This window comes from Chlorocebus sabaeus, chromosome 26, assembly GCF_047675955.1.
Source record: "Chlorocebus sabaeus isolate Y175 chromosome 26, mChlSab1.0.hap1, whole genome shotgun sequence".
In the NCBI taxonomy this organism is placed as follows: Eukaryota; Metazoa; Chordata; class Mammalia; order Primates; family Cercopithecidae; genus Chlorocebus; species Chlorocebus sabaeus.
Genome location: NC_132929.1, coordinates 38895897 through 38915477, shown reverse-complemented (window position 1 = coordinate 38915477; position 19581 = coordinate 38895897). Strand labels below are relative to the sequence as shown.

General features: G+C 49.1%; 1 protein-coding gene across 2 annotated transcripts in view; it reads left to right on the top strand.

Moving 5' to 3' along the window:
* CA12 (carbonic anhydrase 12) overlaps positions 1-19581 on the top strand; it is a 59800-nt gene that overhangs the window by 26676 nt on the left and 13543 nt on the right. For both annotated transcript variants that reach the window (XM_008016339.3, XM_008016338.3), the window contains exons 3-8: positions 9308-9487; positions 10482-10624; positions 14634-14729; positions 15918-15981; positions 16256-16413; positions 17752-17878. In XM_008016339.3, coding sequence (XP_008014530.2) covers positions 9308-9487; positions 10482-10624; positions 14634-14729; positions 15918-15981; positions 16256-16413; positions 17752-17878 — 768 coding nt within the window. The remainder of the gene's footprint in view (positions 1-9307; positions 9488-10481; positions 10625-14633; positions 14730-15917; positions 15982-16255; positions 16414-17751; positions 17879-19581) is intronic.

Here is a 19581-nt window from a genome sequence, read left to right as displayed (position 1 = left end):
TGTTTAACTTAGTGATTTGTTGTTTGTTGCTTAGCTGGAGAGTCATTTGTTGAACGCCTCCGTGTGCCAGGCTCTGTAGCAGGAGCCAGGTACACGCACGCAGAGAGCGAGCTGACAGCCTAGTGCAGCGCTTCTCAGCCTCAGCCTGCAGCGGCATCACCCGGCAGCCGCGTCCAATGGCAGATGCTGGGCGCCACCCCCAGAGCGTCCGGTTCGGAGGCCTGGGTTAGGGCCCGAGACTCCGCATTTCGAACGGGTTCCTAGGCGATGTGTTGATGCTTGTCTGGAGCCACACTTTGAGAACCACTGGACTACTGGGGTGGAAAGGCGGACAATATTGTTTTGATCAGTGTGGCTGCTGCAGTAGAAGAGAAATGCAAAGGTTGTATAGCAGCACAGAAGTGGGGAACCCCTTTACCCTGCCCCAGCGGGCGGGAGGGTGTTTCAGGGAGACGTGAAGCAGCTCGGTGTGTGCGCAGGATGCAAGCAGCTCAGCGCTGCTGGAACGAAAAGGAGGGCTGGGAGCAGCTACAGAGAAGTCCAGAGAGGTGGGCAGAGCCTCTCCACGATGAACATACTCTAAGGCCACAGGTCGTGAGAACCTAAGAGGGGGTTAGAATTGGAGAAGCAAAAGCAAATAAATCATCACCCTTTACCTTTGGCAGCCTGGAAGCCCCACCCGCCTCCCTGTAATAAACCTCGCCTCCAGAAGGAACCCGACGCAGGCCTTGACACGGGTGTGTAAATGACTGCGGAGCCTTTTTGTCCCCGCCTCATCCCCCACCCAGCAATATTAGATGGGGATTATTGGCGGGGTGGAGGAGAAGGACTCCCTGAGGGCGGGTGGAGGGCTGAGTTGGCAGCCCCAGCCTTATGGTTCACCTATTCTGGCCTCCAGCCTGCACTCCTGGCCCCCACAACCATGGCTGGATGGGAAATGATTCCCATCTCTCTCTGTGTTAATACATCCATCAGTGCTGCTCCTGTGACTAGAGCCACAGAGAACACAGCTAAGCCACAGGACTCACAGGGGACAGCAGCCTTCATGTCCCCTCTAAATCCATCTGGAAACCAGGCATCCTCAGGATGGTGTCTGCATGTAGAAGCTACTTTTTTGTTGTTGTTTAGAGATGGGGTCTTGCTGTGTTGTCCAGGCTGGTCTCAAACTCCTGGGCTCAACTGATCCTCCTGCTTCCCCAAGAGTGGATTTGGGTGAATTTTACCAAGCCCAAGTCTCGACCCTCCTTCTCCAGCTGACCCAAACAAAAATGGAAATAATAAAGACAAAAGTTTGATGCAAAGTGTGGATTAACGCATCTTTAGAAAATGAGTTTATTTTTATTGATCTATAATGTAAAATCCAAGGAAAAAGAGTGGCTGCTATGGCAGTCCAGCTTTGAGCTTTATTCATAATAAGTAACCCTCACCCTCTAGCCTTCCCTCACTGTCCCAGGACCACCTCTGATTTGGTGGTGACACTGACAAAGGAAAAACTCTTAATGCCAGTTTGATTCCTTGCCCTCTGTTTGTACATAATAAAATCATAAGACCTCACCCATGGATTATTAACCCATGCCCCTGGTCACCTCCTTTCCTTCTAGGCAGGACATTGGGGTTTATGACTGTTCCTCTCCACCTACCAGGCAGGAAAACAGGTAGAATTCAGCAGGTTGTGGCCTTCTGTGTGGGGGGTCAGTCCCTTACCAAGGTGATGCGGTGGGAACACCACACTACTGACTGGCTGAACCCACTGGGTTTTTATGAGAAGATGTAGATATTTTAATCAGCTTCAGAAGTGAACCACAGGACCTATAAATGTCTTTTAAACATGTTTTAAAAATGTAGCTTCTAGGCTGGGTACAGTGGCTTACGCCTATAATCCCAGCACTTTGGGAGGCTGAGGTGGGAGGATCGGTTCAGCTCAGGAGTTTGAGACCAACCTGGGCAACATGGCAAGACCCCATCTCTTAAAAGAAAAAAAAAAAAAAGATGGCTTTTACATGCAGACACCATCCTGAAGATTTCTGGTTTCCAGATGGATTTAATGGGACATGAAGGCTGCTGTCCGCTCGGAGTCCTGTGGCTTAGCTGTGTTCTCTGTGGCTCTAGCCACAGGAGTGGGACTCTTGGATGACCCCCAGAGAGAGGCAGGTACTAGTCCCCCAACAGGAAGACCTTTCTAACAGATGGAGGAATGTACACGACCAGGTGTCAATTGATCCCAGCTCAGCCTTGGCACACGGCAGGACCCAGACCTGGCAAAGGGAGGCCAGATGGATCCCAGGCTCTTTCTGAGTCAATGCATCACATGTCCCTAGAATATACCAGCTCTCCACAGCAGCAGGGCCTCTGAGCTTGCTGGGCCCTCTCTCATGAATGCCATTCCTCAGGTTTCACTCATGGTTGGTTCTGCTTGTCCTTTAAATCTCAGCTTTAATGGCACCTCCTCCGGGAAGCCTGCCTGCATCATCCGCCTAACAGGGATCCCTCCGTTTTTCTGTTGCAGGCCTTGTTTCATTCCTTCGCAGCGCTGATTGCAGACTAATTATTTCCTTTGTGCGTTGGTTTACTTGTTATTTATTATCAGTCCCTCACACTGGACTGTGAGTGCCACAAGGCCAGAGACTAGAGCTGTTTTGTTCTCCATTGCATCTTCAGCACCTGGTACAGTGCCTGACACATACTAGACACATTTGTTGAAGAAATGAATACATTAACTTCAAAATTAAATTGTACTCCAAGAAGGAGAGCATTTAGAGAGTTTTCTCCTTCATTCAACATTTGAGTACTCGTTTTTTATTGCAAATACAATCCATCGTATTAAATGTATATTCAGATTTGGTACATAATTTTTGATCATTTTCATGTAAATATACATGCCTTTTATTATGGTCAGATCTCCTTACAAAACAAATTTTGAAGGACTAACCAAAAGCTATCATTGTCCTGAAATGTTGCCTATTTGTTGAAAAAGGGTGTGTCATCATCTAGAATGTGTAAACTTTGCCATTACAGCGGTATCCGTTGGGGCAAGTTCTGTTCTGACTGCGTGTTGGTAGCTGGCCCAAAGAGATGTGCCCTGGAGCTTGGGCCCAGGCAACTTCTCCAGGAAGCTGCCTGCAGTGAGCACTGACACAGACCCGGGGGGTCCACCTCAGAGTATGACCTCCAAGAAGTGTTATGGGGCAAAATTAATGTTGACCCCGGTGGCTGGATTCCCCCCCAGTCTTCCCGGGGCTACCTTTCATCAGTGAGCCCCTCTTTCTTCTGTCTCCAACCTTCCTTCTCTGCTCTGTTTTGCCATCTGCATAGCAGTTTACTGAAGCCTCTTCATAAAAAACAAAAACACAGGCTGGATGCGGTGGCTCGCACCTGTAATCCCACCACTTTGGGAGGCCAAGGCAGGTGGATCACTTGAGGTCAGGAGTCTGAGACCAGCCTGGCCAACATGGCGAAACACCATGTCTACTAAAAATATAAAAAATTAGCCAGGCGTGGTGGCAGGCACCTGGAATCCCAGCTACTTGGGAGGCTGAGGCAGAAGAATTGCTTGAACCCAGGAGGCGGATGTTGCAGTGAGCTGAGATTGCGCCACTGCACTCCAGCCTGGGTGACAGAGCAAGACTCAGTTTCAAAAACAAAAACAGAAACCAAAACCAAAATCCTTCACATTACCCTCACCTTACCATCACCACCACACATACACTCTTCTCTCCTCTCTTTATGGCTAAATTTCTGAAATGAGCTTAAAAAACCCTCCACATCCATTCAAGGATGTGTTCAGACATGAGTAGGGATATGACGTAAAGTTCTGGTCTTCCAAAGATCTTTGAAACTCGCAGTCTGAGCTCTAGTCTGTAATAGGCTTCTGTACTAGTCTGGCGCTAACAGTCACAGGCGAGGTATGCTAACAATCATCGCTGTGCTTGCTAGTATGCACAACCCGAGTCAGCTGGCCGAGAAGTTCAAGCCAGGGATGAGAAAGCACTGGGGTAGCTTTGGCAGGACCTGAGTTGGACTTCGAAGAGTGGATGAAATTTGCAAAGGTCCAGAGGAAAGAAGAGGGCATTTGAGCAGAGTTTTTTCATAAGGGCATTTGTGAAGGTGGGTTGGCATAGCCTGCTCTTAGGCTCAGGGAGTTGGCTGAACCATGGGGCAGGCTGGGGCGGGATGTGGGGGCCTTTGAAGACTTTGACACGTTGGGGCACTTCAAGGCCATGAAAAACAGCTAGGCTGTGCTTTGTGTTGGTGGGGTGGGGCAGGGCGTGCTAGGGAGAAAGGGAGTGTACAGATGGGTGGTGGGGTGGTGCCACCCAAGCCAGGCTGTGACAAGATTGATCTGGTTACTGCAGGAGAGCCAGCCTGGCAGTGTAACAAGGAAGGCTGGGGCCGGTTGCCTGTGGGAAGCCTTTGCAGTGCAGCATGGCGAGGGCCTAACCCATGGAAACATGGGAGTTCATGACCCACTAAGGGCAAAGGATAGACCGAGCTGGCTCTGAGATATTGAGCCTTGGAGGAGTGGGGCCCAGGTGTTCTCTGATGAGGCATTCCACCATCAAGCTATAATCTAGGCCATAACACATCCTCTAATTGCAATATTGCAAAAAAATACATGGACTGTATTTGAACCCAGAATTTTACAAACAAACTGTTAAAAAGTTATGACCTATTTGGAAAATTTTGAATTCTAATTAAATTTGATAATCTTAAGGTATTAAGTGTTAACTCTCTGGGTGTGGTCATGGTACTATGGTTTTAAGAGCCCTTATGTTTTAGAGAAACATACTGAAATATGTACAGATGAAATATATCTGGATTTGTTTCCAGGTTATCCAGGTAGATAAGGGGAGAATGGGCTTAACATAGATGAGACAGGACTGTTTGTGAATTGTAAGCTGTCCAAGCTGGGTGACGTGGGGTTCGTTTCTCTCCTCTCTCTACATTGTATACATTTGAAATTTTCTGTAAAGACATTCTGGTCCTTGGATAATGCAGGTCCTACACCCTGGGCCTCACGATTCCCAACCAGAAATCACGAGAGGCATTTTGAGCTGTGCCATGTTAATCTCTTGTTACCTTTCAAAACAGGAATTCTGGACACTTCTGTTTTGCCTAGAGCAGGAAAAACGCATAGACAGGGAAGAAATAATGCCTTGGCTTTATTTGGAAAAACAAACTGTGAGAGACACGTGATCCCCCTATGTCAGAATCATGGGAGGAGTCCAACCAACTGGAGGCAAAGTCAAAACTCAGAAGAGCAAAGGCGAATTTTTAGCTGGAAATAGATGCTTCTTTTAGAAGAGTCAGTCCCAGTGGAGGATTTCTGGCAGCGGAGCACTTGGCATGAGTGTGAAAGCTGAGACCGAGTTGAAAAATGGTAGCCCAGGGTGTAGCGACCAGCATAAGGCCAGCGCTATGCAGTCACATGTCACAGCTCAGGGAACAGAAAGGCCTGCTGTTGTCACCTCTGATATTGGTTGTCCCGGTGCCCACCCTCATGGCACCTCTATCTCTCACATGCCACAAAGACAGGAGGCTGCTGTGACCGTGTCCCCTGCTGTGCAAGGCGGGGACACCCACTAGCCATTACATGCTGGGGGAGGGCCTATGAACTTCCTTGGCAGGCCATCTCCCAGGCTACAGGGCAGAAATCAGATTTCTTTTTCTTTTCTTTTGTTTTTTTTTTTGAGACGGAGTCTCGCTCTGTCACCCTGGCTGGAGTACAGTGGTGTGATCTCGGCTCACTGCAAATTCCGCCTCCCGGGTTCACGCCATTCTCCTGCCTCAGCCTCTGGAGTAGCTGGGAATACAGGAGCCCGCCACCACACCCGGCTAATTTTTTGTATTTTTAGTAGAGACAGGGTTTCACCGTGTTAGCCAGGATGGTCTCGATCTCCTGACCTCGTGATCTATCCGCCTCGGCCTCCCAAAGTGCCGGGATTACAGGCTTGAGCCACTGTGTCCGGCCCAGATTTCTTTTTCAATGAGTGGCCCCAAACAGAAGCCATTTGCACACAGGTAAGCTAGAAAGCTAGGAGGGTACATTTTGAACCTAAGCAAGTGATCTCATTTCTCCTCCTCTTTTTTGAGGAGAAGAAACATATGAGGGAATTAAGGTGGGCGCGCATTCCTTGGGAAAGGAGCAAGCATGAAACAGGTGTTGAGAGTTCAGGTTAGTAACATGTGAGGGCCCGCTCTGCGCCAGGCACTGTGGGAAGTGCAGCGATCGATGAGCCGTGGTCCTTGCCTTCAAGGAGAGCGTGGGGGAGCCAGGAAATTCCAGGTGCACAAAATCTCCTAAATAAATACTGAAGGACACATAAGTCCTGTGACCCAAGCAAAGTAACTGTTACTTAGCCAAAGTCAAACTTCGGGCAAATCACTTAAATCTCTATTTTTCACCTATAAAATGGTGTAATTCTTGCCTTGCTTACCCCATCAGGTTATAGAGTTATAAGGATCAAAGCTACTACAATAAAATAACAATGAGAAGGAGGGGAAGGAGGAGGAGGAGGAGACAAGGCTTTCTTGACCTTGCTGACCTATAGACCTGTGATTGGTGCCCAAGGACAAACTCCGCTGTGGATGGCAGCCAGGACCAGGGCAGGTTCCTGATGCAGATGGCTGTCCACTCTCAGCCAGTCCTGGACCACCGGTGCCCTGTGCCCTCATTCCCAAAGCTGGTTCCCCTGGGCACCTTGTCACAGGCCCAGTAGCTGCCTTGATGTGAGCAACCTCTCTAACTTGTTCAAATTCGCCTGACAGATGGTGAAGGTGCTTAGTCCTAGTATTCTTAATAAATATCAGAGCTTAAGAGCCAGAAGGAAGCTTCCAGAACATAGCATCCACACACATCCCAAACCCACCACCACCCCCACCGTTTGTATGAAGGGCAATGGAGGCTCCAGCAGGGAACATAACCCACTGAAGTATTGGGACAGCTGATGCAGGAATCTCATTCTCTAGACTCCCCTGGTCCAACATAGCTGCTTCTCTTTCCAAGAAAGGTTTTTCCAACACCAACTCTACTGCCTTTAATATCCTTAGTCTTTCCTGCCCCCAAATACCTCATTTGGTCCTAACTTCCAATAAAGTGTATTTAGGGCAAGAGAAAAAGGAAACGTTCCCCAAGTCACATTTTCCCAAGCCCTCTGTTCTTTTTCATTCTTCGGGAAAGTGATTCCTAAATGCCCATGAGGGCATGTGACCCTACTAATAATATGGGTTCACAGAGACGAAGATGAGGGGTTCCTATCTTCACAAGGCTCTTGTTTAGCCATAGCAGTAAAATGCCCTCTTGATGAAACCTTTTTGAACCCCCGCTACAGGAAAAGAAAACCCTTCCAATCCAGTTCCCTTTAGGCATGTGTGCAAAGAGAAAGCTTCTCGTTGCTACATCTCTTTGCTTTGAGTTTTTTGCATTCATGCCTGGCTGGCAGCTTCCGTCCTGCTGGCTGTGGGCCCAGACAGTATTGTGAGCACAGAAAAGGCTGACAGCCTCACTTAGGGAGTCTTACCCTGCGTTGTGTCTCTTCCTGACCCCGGGGGTCTACATGAGGCCTCATGGTTGCTTCATTCTGCTCCCTGCTGCCCCTAAAGCATTCGGTTTGCCCCCCAGCTGAACGGTTTTCTTACTCCAGTTTGGCCCGGAGTGCCTGCTTTGACATCCTCCAGACTCCCTCTTCCCTAGTTACCATCTTGGTGTAGTTGAGTTACTTTGAGGCCTTGAAAATAAGAATAGTATAGCCCAGTGGAGACTCTGGTATCCCAAGTGAGAAGACTGGTGTCCAGTGAAAGGTTGGACTGGAGATTCTGCCATTCCGTCATGCTGTAACATTTCTGAAAATGTGTAGCCTAAGGTTGACAGCCGGAAAAATCAGTAGGGTTCCGATGTGTGTGTCCGGACCTAGAAGTAAGAACTAAGCCTGGGACCAACGCCTCATAGCATTTTAAACGAACCTGGGTACCAGCTATCGCTTCTGATTCTTCCCACTCTCAGATAAAGTCCCCTAGTTAGAGAGCATGGCGCAGGGGGTTGGGATTCTGCGGGGCCAATGTAACATTTACACTCTTGTGAGACAGTGTGGTGGTCTACGGAAGAATTCCAGAAGAGGTGGTGTTCCTTTCCCCTTTTCTCCATTTACCCGCCTTCCTTGTGTCGAAATACTGATGAACGGACCCCAGATGGCAAAGCTTGATCCCCAACTCTGATAGAGCCCACAGGACACCCTGGGTCTACCCTAACAAGCCATGACTTGCCAATTATTTGCTTTTCTGGAGAAACCTTGGCCAGAAAGTCTGTTTAATTACCATGGAGATAATCTTTTAAACATAGATTTACATTCTTTAAAGACTTTTTCCCTGTGGGAGTAGGAAAGTTCATCTGCACGTAGCATGTTTATTTTCATTTCCAGGGGAGGAACTGTTTTCTAGTAGTTAGCAAGAAGCTTGAGCCCTGGAGGAATTTCTTTTTTTAAAGTCTGTTCCTCTTCGCTGATAGTGCGTCAATTATATTGTAATAATTAGTTTACAGTGTGGTCATATTTTTTTCCAGCTTAAACTCCATACTTCGCTCTGCGATTCCAGGCCTATAATTATTTAACATTTGTCAAGCATCCCTATCAGATTGGGTTCTATAGTTACTCTAAACGTGGGTATCAAGAGTCAATGTCCTCAGGGGTTTCTCATCAGGAAGGTCATACTTGCAAAGCCAGCAGCCACAAAGACCTATTTAGGTTGGTGCAAAAGCAATTGCGATTTTTGCATGAAAGTAATGGCAAAAAACGCAATTATTTTTGCACCAACTTAATACTTGGCGCTGTGTTCAGTGAGACACTAATTTTTCTCACCTGGGGTGGCCCTACAGGTTTGCTAAATTCTTCCCCGCTAGAACGCCAGCTTGGATGAGTAGTGATTCTACTGTATTCAACCTGGCAGGCCCAAGACCCAGAGCAATTCCTGGCTCATAATAGGTGCTGACTAAGCAGATGCTGAATTACTGAAAGTCAACAGGTCTTGACGTGTGTGTCCAGTAGGAACAATGGACAAAATAAAGCAGAGTTCGGTGGGCTCCTGGCTCTGGCCTGGGCAGCCCTAGTCCTTCTTTCCCCACATCACTTAAGAGCAGGTGGTCCTGCGTGGTTGCTGGACCTGATTCTGGAGGCCGAGACTCTGGGCCTTGAAGATTTACCTCTGAGGATTCAGAAAAGAGGAGAAAAGGAGTAATTGTATTGAACAGAGAATTAGAAGATAAGGAAAATCCCTTTGTGAGAAACTCTAAATCTTGAGCATGGATCTCTGTGTCCAGGTCCTGATGGGGAGAACAGCTGGTCCAAGAAGTACCCGTCCTGTGGGGGCCTGTTGCAGTCCCCCATAGACCTGCACAGTGACATCCTCCAGTATGACGCCAGCCTCACGCCCCTCGAGTTCCAAGGCTACAATCTGTCTGCCAACGAGCAGTTTCTCCTGACCAACAATGGCCATTCAGGTGAGGGAGAGGCCTTGGAGACCTGAGGAGTATGTCTGGGTCTCCCTGGCTGTCAGGCCTGTCCTTTTCCATCTGGCAGGGAAGGGTTCTGCAGAAGCATCCAGGAGGAGGGATGGGGCCGGGGCGCCTTTGAGAGATTCCAGGAGCACTCTCTCCAGGGGATGTTGGAGGCCCTGGGCTCTGATGGTCCTGCCAGGGCTGCACTTCCCAGAAGAAGCACATCTCTCAGGATGGGGCAGGACACAGACCCAAGCCCCGTGGTTCATTGGCTGTGCGGCTGGAGTGAATTCTGGACCATCATAAATGACTCAAGGAACCACACAGTTTAGGAGGGGCACCCAGGCCTTGGAGTCAGACCAACCTGGATTTGAACCCTGGCTTGACTGCTTATGAGCCATGAACCACACAGTTTAGGAGGGGCACCCAGGCCTTGGAGTCAGACCAACCTGGATTTGAACCCTGGCTTGACTGCTTATGAACCATGAGCCTCTAGGTGAGAATTTTAGCCTCCTTGAACTTCCATCTGGAAATGGACATATTAATGGGTACCATGAAGACTGCAGATTATGTATGTTGGGGTCGACATGCAGAGTGAAGTAAACGCTTCATAAATAGCAGTTGTCATTGTTGTTATATAATTCTAAAGCTCGGAAGGTACTTCACTAAAGGTTCCAGGTGTCTGATCCATCAATATGTAAATAAACACCCATCTGTTGATCTAGCGTTAGTGTTTCTGGCATCGTTTTCCAGGGGGAACCAAGAAGGTGCTGGTGCCACTGGAGTTGCTTTGGGGAAAAGGGGACATTCTCAGGGAAAGAGCCCAGGTGTCTGACCTTTAGGCTGCATCTCTGCTCTGCACCTCACTCCATCCACCTGCCTCTCTCTGGGCTCCAGGGGCTGGCAGTGGGGGTGGAGGGAGTGTTGCCTACCTGACTGCTCTCTGGCAGTGCACAGCTGGCCGGGGCTCTGAAGGCTGCTCCTCCACTCCCCGCAGTGAAGCTGAATCTGCCCTCGGACATGCACATCCAGGGCCTCCAGTCTCGCTACAGTGCCACGCAGCTGCACCTGCACTGGGGGAACCCAAATGACCCGCACGGCTCTGAGCACACTGTCAGCGGACAGCACTTCGCCGCCGAGGTAAGTAGGGCTGCTAGTCTGGCAGAGGCTGCTCCGCAGTGGGTGGTGTGGCACCCTCTCGACCTGGCTGCTGTGCAGATAACACCAGAGCCTGGGACAGGCTGCCTTCAGGCTATCTGCCCCATCTCTGGCCCTGGCACAGGGGGTGCAGCCACGCCAGCCTGCAGCTCATCTGCACTGTCCTGGTCCCTTTCTTCTCCTGAACATGCTGAGTTTGTCCCTGTGTCTTTTACTGAGTGATGCTGCTGGGGAGGCAGTATTCCCAGGGTGGCCCAGCAGGACATACATGCCCTTCTTTTAGACATTGCCTTCCTATCTGTGCAGATGAAAATCTCCTGCTGACTCACACTGGGCTCATTGCTCCCCCAAACTTTTCAGCCTTTCTTCCTATGTCATGCTGTTTGCATCTTTTTGATGCTATCTTTCCTTTCTCTCGGCATGGGTTGTGTTTAGAACATGGGGACGTGGGTCTAGGGCCACTCTTCTACCTGGCCACAAGTCTAGGGGTGCCTGACAGTCTAATGTGTTGGGCATGATGGCAAGCAGACTCACTAGGGACAAGATGCCACCCAGCACAGCATCGTGTCATGTCGCCTTGAGGTGCTACCCCAAAATGCCAAAAGAAAATTAGCAGAAGGGCAGAGCGTTTGTCCTGTGCAATCGCAGGATGGGGTGGGGCAAGGAGGGGGTTGAGATGCTCACTTTGGAACTCCAATAGCCCTGAACTGGGGGTGTGGCTCTGAATATTTACAGGGAAATACAAGGAGATAAATGCTGCTGACTGATCAGCCAGGGGAGTCCATGGCCAATAGCGACCATTCCCCTCCGTTCATAACTGCTGAACTGCTTAATGTCTCAGGCTAATCATAGGTCTACTTGCAAGCATGGAAGGGATTGGATCTGGCTCAAAAGGATGGCACCACTGGAGGTTCACATATTTCAGAGCAGGCCCTTCCCTGAAGCTCAAGAACTGAAATTTCCTCCAGGCTAATTGCAGTGTTGAGACTTCTGCTTCCCCCATGGGGAATAAAGAAGGTGTAAACCAAAAAGTGTCTGAGACTCAATCCATTTAGAAGTTTATTTTGCCAAGGTTAAGGACGCATGCCTGGGAAACAGGGGCACAAGTCTGTGCCTTTCGCCAAAGATGATCTTGAGGGCTTCAATATTTAAAGGGGAAAGGGCAGATACTGGGGAAAGAGGGAGAAATGTTTAAAAGGTATGGGGAGGTAAGAGGCAAGAGGTCGCAGTCTTCTGAGTTTTTGATCGGCCATTCACATGTGAGACGGGGTAGAGGAATAGTCACTTGTGCATTCATGTAGCTCAGCAAATCTGCATTCTTACAAGATGAAATAGACATGGGCAGAGGAAGCAATTAGATATGCATTTGTCTCAGGTGAGCAGAGGGATGACTTTGAGTTCTGTCCTTTGTCCTGAACCCATGAAGATAAGTTACCCATTGACACCGTCAGGGTGAAATTCAACAGAACTGCTTTCGGGTAAAGACCTTGCGGCCCACAGTGAATTTCCTAGTGGGCACAATGTGAGATGTGTAGCTTTTTTTATCTTTGTAGCCATCTTATTTAGGAATAGAATGAGAGGCAGGTTTGCCTGATGAAGCTCCCAGCTTGACTTTTCCCTTTGGCTTAGTGATTTGGGGGTCTCGAGATTTATTTTCCTTTCACAAAGGAGGTTAAGGTGTAGATTGGCAGGGTTTATGTATTTAAAAATATTTCCTTTTTTTTTTTTTTTTTTTTGAGATGGAGTCTCGTTCTGTGGCCCAGGCTGGAGTGCAGTGGCGTGATCTCGGCTCACTGCAAGCTCCACCTCCTTGGTTGATGTCATTCTCCTGCCTCAGCCTCCCGAGTAGCTGGGAGTACAGGTGCCCGCCACCACACCCAGCTACTTTTTTGTATTTTTTAGTAGAGATGGGGTTTCACCGTGTTCGCCAGAATGGTCTCGATCTTCTGACCTCATGATTCACCCGCCTCGGCCTCCCAGAGTGCTGGGATTACAGGCGTGAGGCACTGCGCGCAGCCTAAAAATATTTCTACTTCTTGTATTTTCTGCTCTTAAGTCACATCATCAGACCAAGGGTCTGGTTAAGATGAACCATAAATGCCAATACTAGAGAAAAGACATCAAGGTGTCCTTCAGGTGGGTCCTCTAAGGAAGGACCTTGAAAGTGTAGTGGTTCTTTTGGATGGAGTCCATAGAAGAAGATTCTGGCAGGGCAAGGTGGCTCATGCCTATAATCCCAGCACTTTTGGAGGCTAAGGCGGGTGAATCACCTGAGATCGGGAGTTCGAGACCAGCCTGACCAACATGGTGAAACCCCATCTCTACTAAAAACGCAAAATTAGCCAGGCTTGGTGGCACATGCCTGTAATCCTAGCTACTCGGGAGGCTGAGTCAGGAGAATCGCTTGAACCTGGGAGGCGGAGGTTGCGGTGAGTTGAGATCACGCCATTGCAATCCAGCCTGGGCAACAAGAGCGAAACTCCAACTCAAAAAAAAAAAAAAAGAAAGAGATTCTTTCTATCTTAATCTCCTCAACAGGGAGCTCCTTTATGCTTGGATTAGTCTTCACTTCCTCTGAACACAGTAAGAAAAGTACAGACAAACCACAAGCTCAAAGGTCAGCTGTAAAAGGAAATAGGGACTTAGGACCTCAGAGGTTTTAATCATATAGAATTCAGCTCTGTTTCTCAAAGTGATGCCAGGCTGAGGTGGTGTGGGCAGTGTGGCAGACTAAGTCCTTTGAGGGGAAGATGGTGAAGCAGGAGCTCTTAAGAAATCCTTAATAGAGGACCACTTAAAAGAAGAAATAATTTGATACATAATTTTTTTAAATTAGAAGGAGCCACTTAAAGTTCAAAATGGGGGAATTAAGCTGTATTCAATAATATATGTTGAATTATATTTATAAACACATGAGATGGAAAAGGATGAATGAAAAGAGAAAAGAAATAGAGATAAAATCTCCATATGTCATAGTCTCAAGGACAAAAAACCAACAAAAATGCGTGGGTTGTGTAAACCAAAAATAAATTCTAAGCCCCCCACCCCACCTCCCTGCCATCTGAATGGACCCCTCCTCTTGGCCAACGGCATTCCAAAGTTAACATGAAAACTAGGTCAGGCCATGCTGGGAAGAGGGAGTTGGACATGACCCATTATACCCTCCTCCCTTTTAATTCAGGAAAAGCCCACCTTCATTAACATCAACACAGACCTTAGGTCTGATCAGAAATATTTACAGTCTATTCTCTCTGAAGCCTGCTACGTGGAGGCTTCATCTGCATAAAATCTTGTTCTCTACAACCCCTTATTGGAACCCAGACATTCCTTTCTATTGATAACTCTCAGCTGATTGCCAGTCAGAAAGAAGTTAAATCTACCTGTGTCCCGGAAGCCGCCATTTTGAGTTGTCCTGCCCTTCCAGATCAAACCAGTGTATCTTTTGTTTTTTTTTTTGAGACGGAATCTCGCTCTGTCGCCCAGGCTGGAGGGCAGTGGCACGATCTCGGCTCACTGCAAGCTCTGCCTCCCGGGTTCATGCCATTCTCCTGCCTCAGCCTCCCAAGTAGCTGGGATTACAGGCGCCCACCACCACACCCGGCTAATTTTTTGCATTTTTAGTAGAGACGGGGTTTCACCGTGTTAGCCAGGATGGTCTCGATCTCCCGACCTCGTGATCCGCCCGTCTCAGCATCCCAAAGTGCTGGGATTACAGGCGTGAGCCACCGCGCCCGGCAAACCAGTGTATCTTGCACGTATTGATTGATGTATTATGTCTCTAAAATGTATCAAAACAAGCTGTGCCCTGACCACCTTGGGCACATGTCCTTATCCTTGGCAAAATAAGGGGAGGGTCTGAGATACCTAACCTAGTCTGGGGGGCTGTGGGGGCTGGGGTTCTGTCCTCACCGTTGGATTCAAGTCTTCTGCAGAAGCGACAGGCTCCCATGAGTCACTTATCCCCTAATGGGTGGCTTCTCCCCTACTGCAGCTGCACATTGTCCATTATAACTCAGACCTTTATCCTGATGCCAGCACTGCTAGCAACAAGTCAGAAGGCCTCGCTGTCCTAGCTGTTCTCATTGAGGTAAGAGCTATTTAAAAAGTTCTCAGGTGAAATTTGAAGCAGGGATGAGACTGGGATTCCGCCTTTTGTTTCATGCATACCTGTTGACAATCAGCTGTTCCTGTATCGGCTGTGTCAACTCCAGAGCAGGGGGTATCCTCCTGTAGTGCACCTTTGCTCTTGGCCTGGAGGCAGCACCTTCTGTGCCTGGGCAGCAGAAATGGGGAATGTGCTTTGGTCCATTGGAAACACGGGCCCCAACGTCTAGCTCTGTTGCATAAGGCATGGAATTGCCTGGTTGGGGAGCACCGGTGCTGGAAAAGGGTCATGATACTCCATCTGACCCATCAGATGCCTGAACTCTTGATACAACTCCTGCTATCCAAGCTCCATCCTCTAGATCAGCAGTCCCCAACCTTTTTGGCACCAGGGACCAGTTTCATAGAAGACATTTTTTCCACGGACCAGGGAGCAGGGAGGGAGATGGTTTTGGGATGAAACTGTTCCACCTCAGATCATCAAGCATTAGTTAGATTCCACAAGGAACACACAGCCTAGATCCCTTGCGTGCGCAGTTCACAGTAGAGTTTGTGCTCCTATGAGAATGGGAGGCCTCTGCTGATTTGACAGGGGGCGGAGCTCAGGCTATAATGCTTGCTTGCCCGCTGCTCACCTCCTGCTGTGCGGCCCGGTTCCTAAAAGGCCGCCGACTGGTACCGGTCCACAGCCTGGCGGTTGGGGACCCCTGCTCTATATGGACCTTGGAATGAATTCTTTGTTTATCCCAAGAAACAGGAATGTCTTCTGATTGACTTGCATGTTTTTTGTCCGAATGAGGCAGCATGTACCTCATTTCCCACATGCTCATTGGTCTGACGTGGCTTTTGTGAACTCAGAGCTCCTTAAGTTCTGGGTGACATGGATGTTAGTTGCAGACTTCAGGCTCACCTCTGGATCATCAAGAGCACACACTGTACCCCATATCCCAGGACATTCAAGCCCAATGCCTTAAGCTGAAAACAGGACATCCTGAGATGCAAGAAGGCAGGACCATTACACTAACTCCCAAGAGCCTAGTGATCCATCCTAATTGTCCAGTAAAGTGGATCCTTCAGGCAGTGGTGGCAACATTCCCACAGCCTTGCCCGTCAATTCCGGCTCAGCCTGTCCTGTTCTGTCCCAGTGTAACCTGCCTTGTCTCTGTCGCAGATGGGCCCCTTCAATCCGTCCTACGACAAGATCTTCAGTCACCTTCAACATGTAAAGTACAAAGGTGAGGGGTCCTTGCGTGCATATTCACTCTCTGCTGGAGAAGGAGGTAGTCAGCCCTGGGTGACTTTAAGAAAAACAAATGCAAGGGGCAGGAGTTGTCTGTGTTCACCAGGTTAAGAGGAGCAGGTTGTTGAACGATGTTGCAACCAGGTCCTGGGGTTAGATGACCCTGAAAGGGGCTAGTTCATGTTTCTAGGCTCAGTCACCCTATTCAGCTGCACTTGTGCCCTAGGGAGGGAGACTGACAGCATCACCTCTGCAATGTGTCTCTCTAGGTCAGGAAGCATTCATTCCGGGATTCAACATTGAAGAGCTGCTTCCGGAGAGGACTGCTGAATATTACCGCTACCGGGGGTCCCTGACCACACCCCCTTGCAACCCTACTGTGCTCTGGACAGTTTTCCGAAACCCCGTGCAGATTTCCCAGGAGCAGGTAACTGTCGTGCCAAACTCAGCCAGAGTCCACACGGCACCTCAGTCCCCATCATCCCCCATATCATAATCAACGACTTGATTTCCTCACTTAGTTTCATTGGCAGCTCTTCAAAACCTCTCCAAATATCACAGTTGTCTGAAAGCACTGCCGAAATTCCAGGCTGAGATTCAAAAGAAGTCAGGCTAGGCAAATGAATATATGTCTCCTAGTTCTTTTTAAAAAAGAGCTATAAAGCTGTATTTGCTAATATATCCTCAGTGGCTGAGGTGGCATTCTCTTCCCAGGCAGGAGAGAGTCTGGTTCCTTTACAGGGTAGAATAAAGACAGGATCAGATGAAATCATTTAACAAATGGGATTGCAGCAATGACTAAGTGAGGGTCCCTGCCCCCCAAGAAGCTCAAGGTCTAATGCAAACTGGGGAACAAAATCCTTAGCCATCGTCGCTAAAGCTTCTTATTTGATAGGAGATGGGAGAGAAGAAGTTTGTGGGATGACCTGCGGGTTAGTGACAAAGCTGAGCCCCAAAGTTAGGTCATCTGAGTTCCATGTCACTGCTCGTACCTGTACTCCACAACCTAAATTCATGAGAAGAAAAATGGCTCCCCAGGAGACGGGGCTGGGGCCAGCACTGCATCCTGGCTCACAGCCCCACCCCAGCTTCATGCGGCCAAGGCAGCCTCACAGCTGCTTCTTTCCTTTACAATCAGCTTCTGCTCTGACTCACCTGGTAAATGGCAGCAGGTGGGTGGACAGGAATGGGGACGTGATGAACCAAGAGATCGATGAAACGTGGGGAAGCAGCAACATCCTACCCCAGAAACTGCCTTGGGAATGGGTTATGTAATCTATGCAGGTGCATGAAAATGCCATGGAACCTGTAGTCAGATGACCTCTGAAACTCTTACCTCCTTCCTTTATTCCTTCTGATGTGACCATCAGAACAAGCCCTGCGACCCTCTGGTTGAGAGCTGGGCTCTAATTTAAGTTCATGAGAGGAACGCAGTCTCCGTGGGAGGCTAAGGAGCACTCCATCACCCCGGGTTTCCCTCCATGCAGGGCAGATTCCGGGTATAACTGGGAACTAACAGCATTGCCCTTCCCTGGAGTCTTGGGTGCTGGGAAGACAAACCCAGCGCTGCGCAGCTCCCAGTCACCCACTGTGGAGGGAAGCAGTTCTCTGGCTTTCCCGCTGCTTTCTAATATCTCCCACCCAGCCCCACAGAAGCTGGTTCCCGAGGCTTCTTCCAGGTGCAAGAGGTGAGAGCTAGCCTCTTCCCAGGGGGTCAGGCGAGGAGGTCATTCTGCCTGCGGGCTATTTCTGCTCTTGCCCTCAGCTGCTGGCTTTGGAGACAGCCCTGTACTGCACACACATGGACGACCCTTCCCCCAGAGAAATGATCAACAATTTCCGGCAGGTCCAGAAGTTCGATGAGAGGCTGGTATACACCTCCTTCTCCCAAGGTGAGGAGAGGTAGTGCCGGGGGAGGGGGTGCGGGAGTGTGGTGCCAAGACATTGGACTCTTCTGCGTGAATTCAGCTCTGGCACTGATGCCCTCAAGAAGTTGGCTGAGAGCTCCCTGGCTGCCACGGGAGCCAGGTGCCTTGTGAGACTAGGTGCGGGGCTCACTAGGGTCCCCCTTCACTGAGTCTTTGCAGAGAAGCAAAAAGCCGTGGCCCCCAGGCAGATGGACCAGAGCCCTCTTCAAGCCTGGGAGTCTTGCACAGATGGGGAAGAGAGAATTCCTTGGGGACTTCTCTGTTCCAGACAATGATCCCTTCTCCTAAGACACAGGATAGGACCCTTTCCATGAGATCAGACTTCTGACTTCCGTCCCTAGGCTTTCTTGGCATCAAAGGCTGCAGCCAGCCTATCTTAGGCCTGGCCGGGTGATTCGCACACCACCACCGAATGAGCAGGAATGTTCCTATGTTAGAGGTAAAACAGTGGGTGTAACCCACATCCATGACTAATGTAGCAGGGCCCGTTAGGCAAGGAAGCACCCTTGTGCACTGCATTTTTGTCTAACCTCCTTGGAGCTTGCATAAGCACAAGCACATAAGTTCCCAATTGAACAAAGCTTAATAGCTTGGTTTCTTCCTAATGCTACGAGGGCTCAGGTCTCCCTTTTACAGCTGTAACCAATAACTCCCCAGTAGGACATTAACCTTTTTCCTTGCTCAGTGCCTACATCAACACTGCTGGAAACTGGGCATCAGGGGAAAGGGGTGAGGGAGCACTCTCTTCAGATCTCTGAGTTCACTTTCAGGCTCACTTTCTGACTGTAGATTCTCAACTGGTTCCCAACTTGGGAATCTTCATGGCTGGTCTGTGCAGTTCCATTTCATCCCCAGCATCACGTGTGGCCCAAACCGGGCCAGGTGTTCGTGTTTAAAGATAACCCGTTCACACCTGCAATCCCAGCGCTTTAGGAGGCCAAGGCAAGCGGATCACCTGAGGTCAGTTCAAGTCCAGCCTGACCAACATGGTGAAACCCCATCTCTACTAAAAATGCAAAAATTAGCTGGGCACGGTGTCTTGGCACCTGTAATCTCGGCACTTTGGGAGGCCGAGGTGGGTGGATCATGAGATCAGGAGTTCGAGACCAGCCTGACCAACATGGTGAAATCCCATCTCTACTAAAAATACAAAAATTAGCCAGGTATGGTGGCAGGTGCCTGTAATCCCAGCTACTCGGGAGGCTGAGGTAGGAGAATCGCTTGAACCCAGGAGGTGGAGGTTGCAGTGAGCCGAGATCATACCACTGCACTCCAGCCTGGGCAACAGAGCAAGACTCCGTCCCCCCACCCAAAAAAAAAAGGATAACCCATTAACGCACTTGTTAGAATCTGCTCTCCTCGTCTCACCTGGTGCACTTTTTTTGGGTTCCTTTCTTATTATATGAGGTTATAACTATCACCTCCTAAACTTAGTTGAACATATGGAGACTGTATTTGAAAGCCCTTTCCAGGAAGCTTGAGAAACTGACCCATCCTTATGGTCAGGATTATGTCATTCTCTGTCTTTTCATGAAGAACTGCCCAAGAATTTGTCTTTTGTGTTTTCTCCTCTCCAGGTACCACTAGTTAAGATCATTTGCCTCTTACCTCAGTTTCTCGGTTGGCAAACAGAATCTGTGAGCAATGGCCTTCCTGAAAATTCAGAA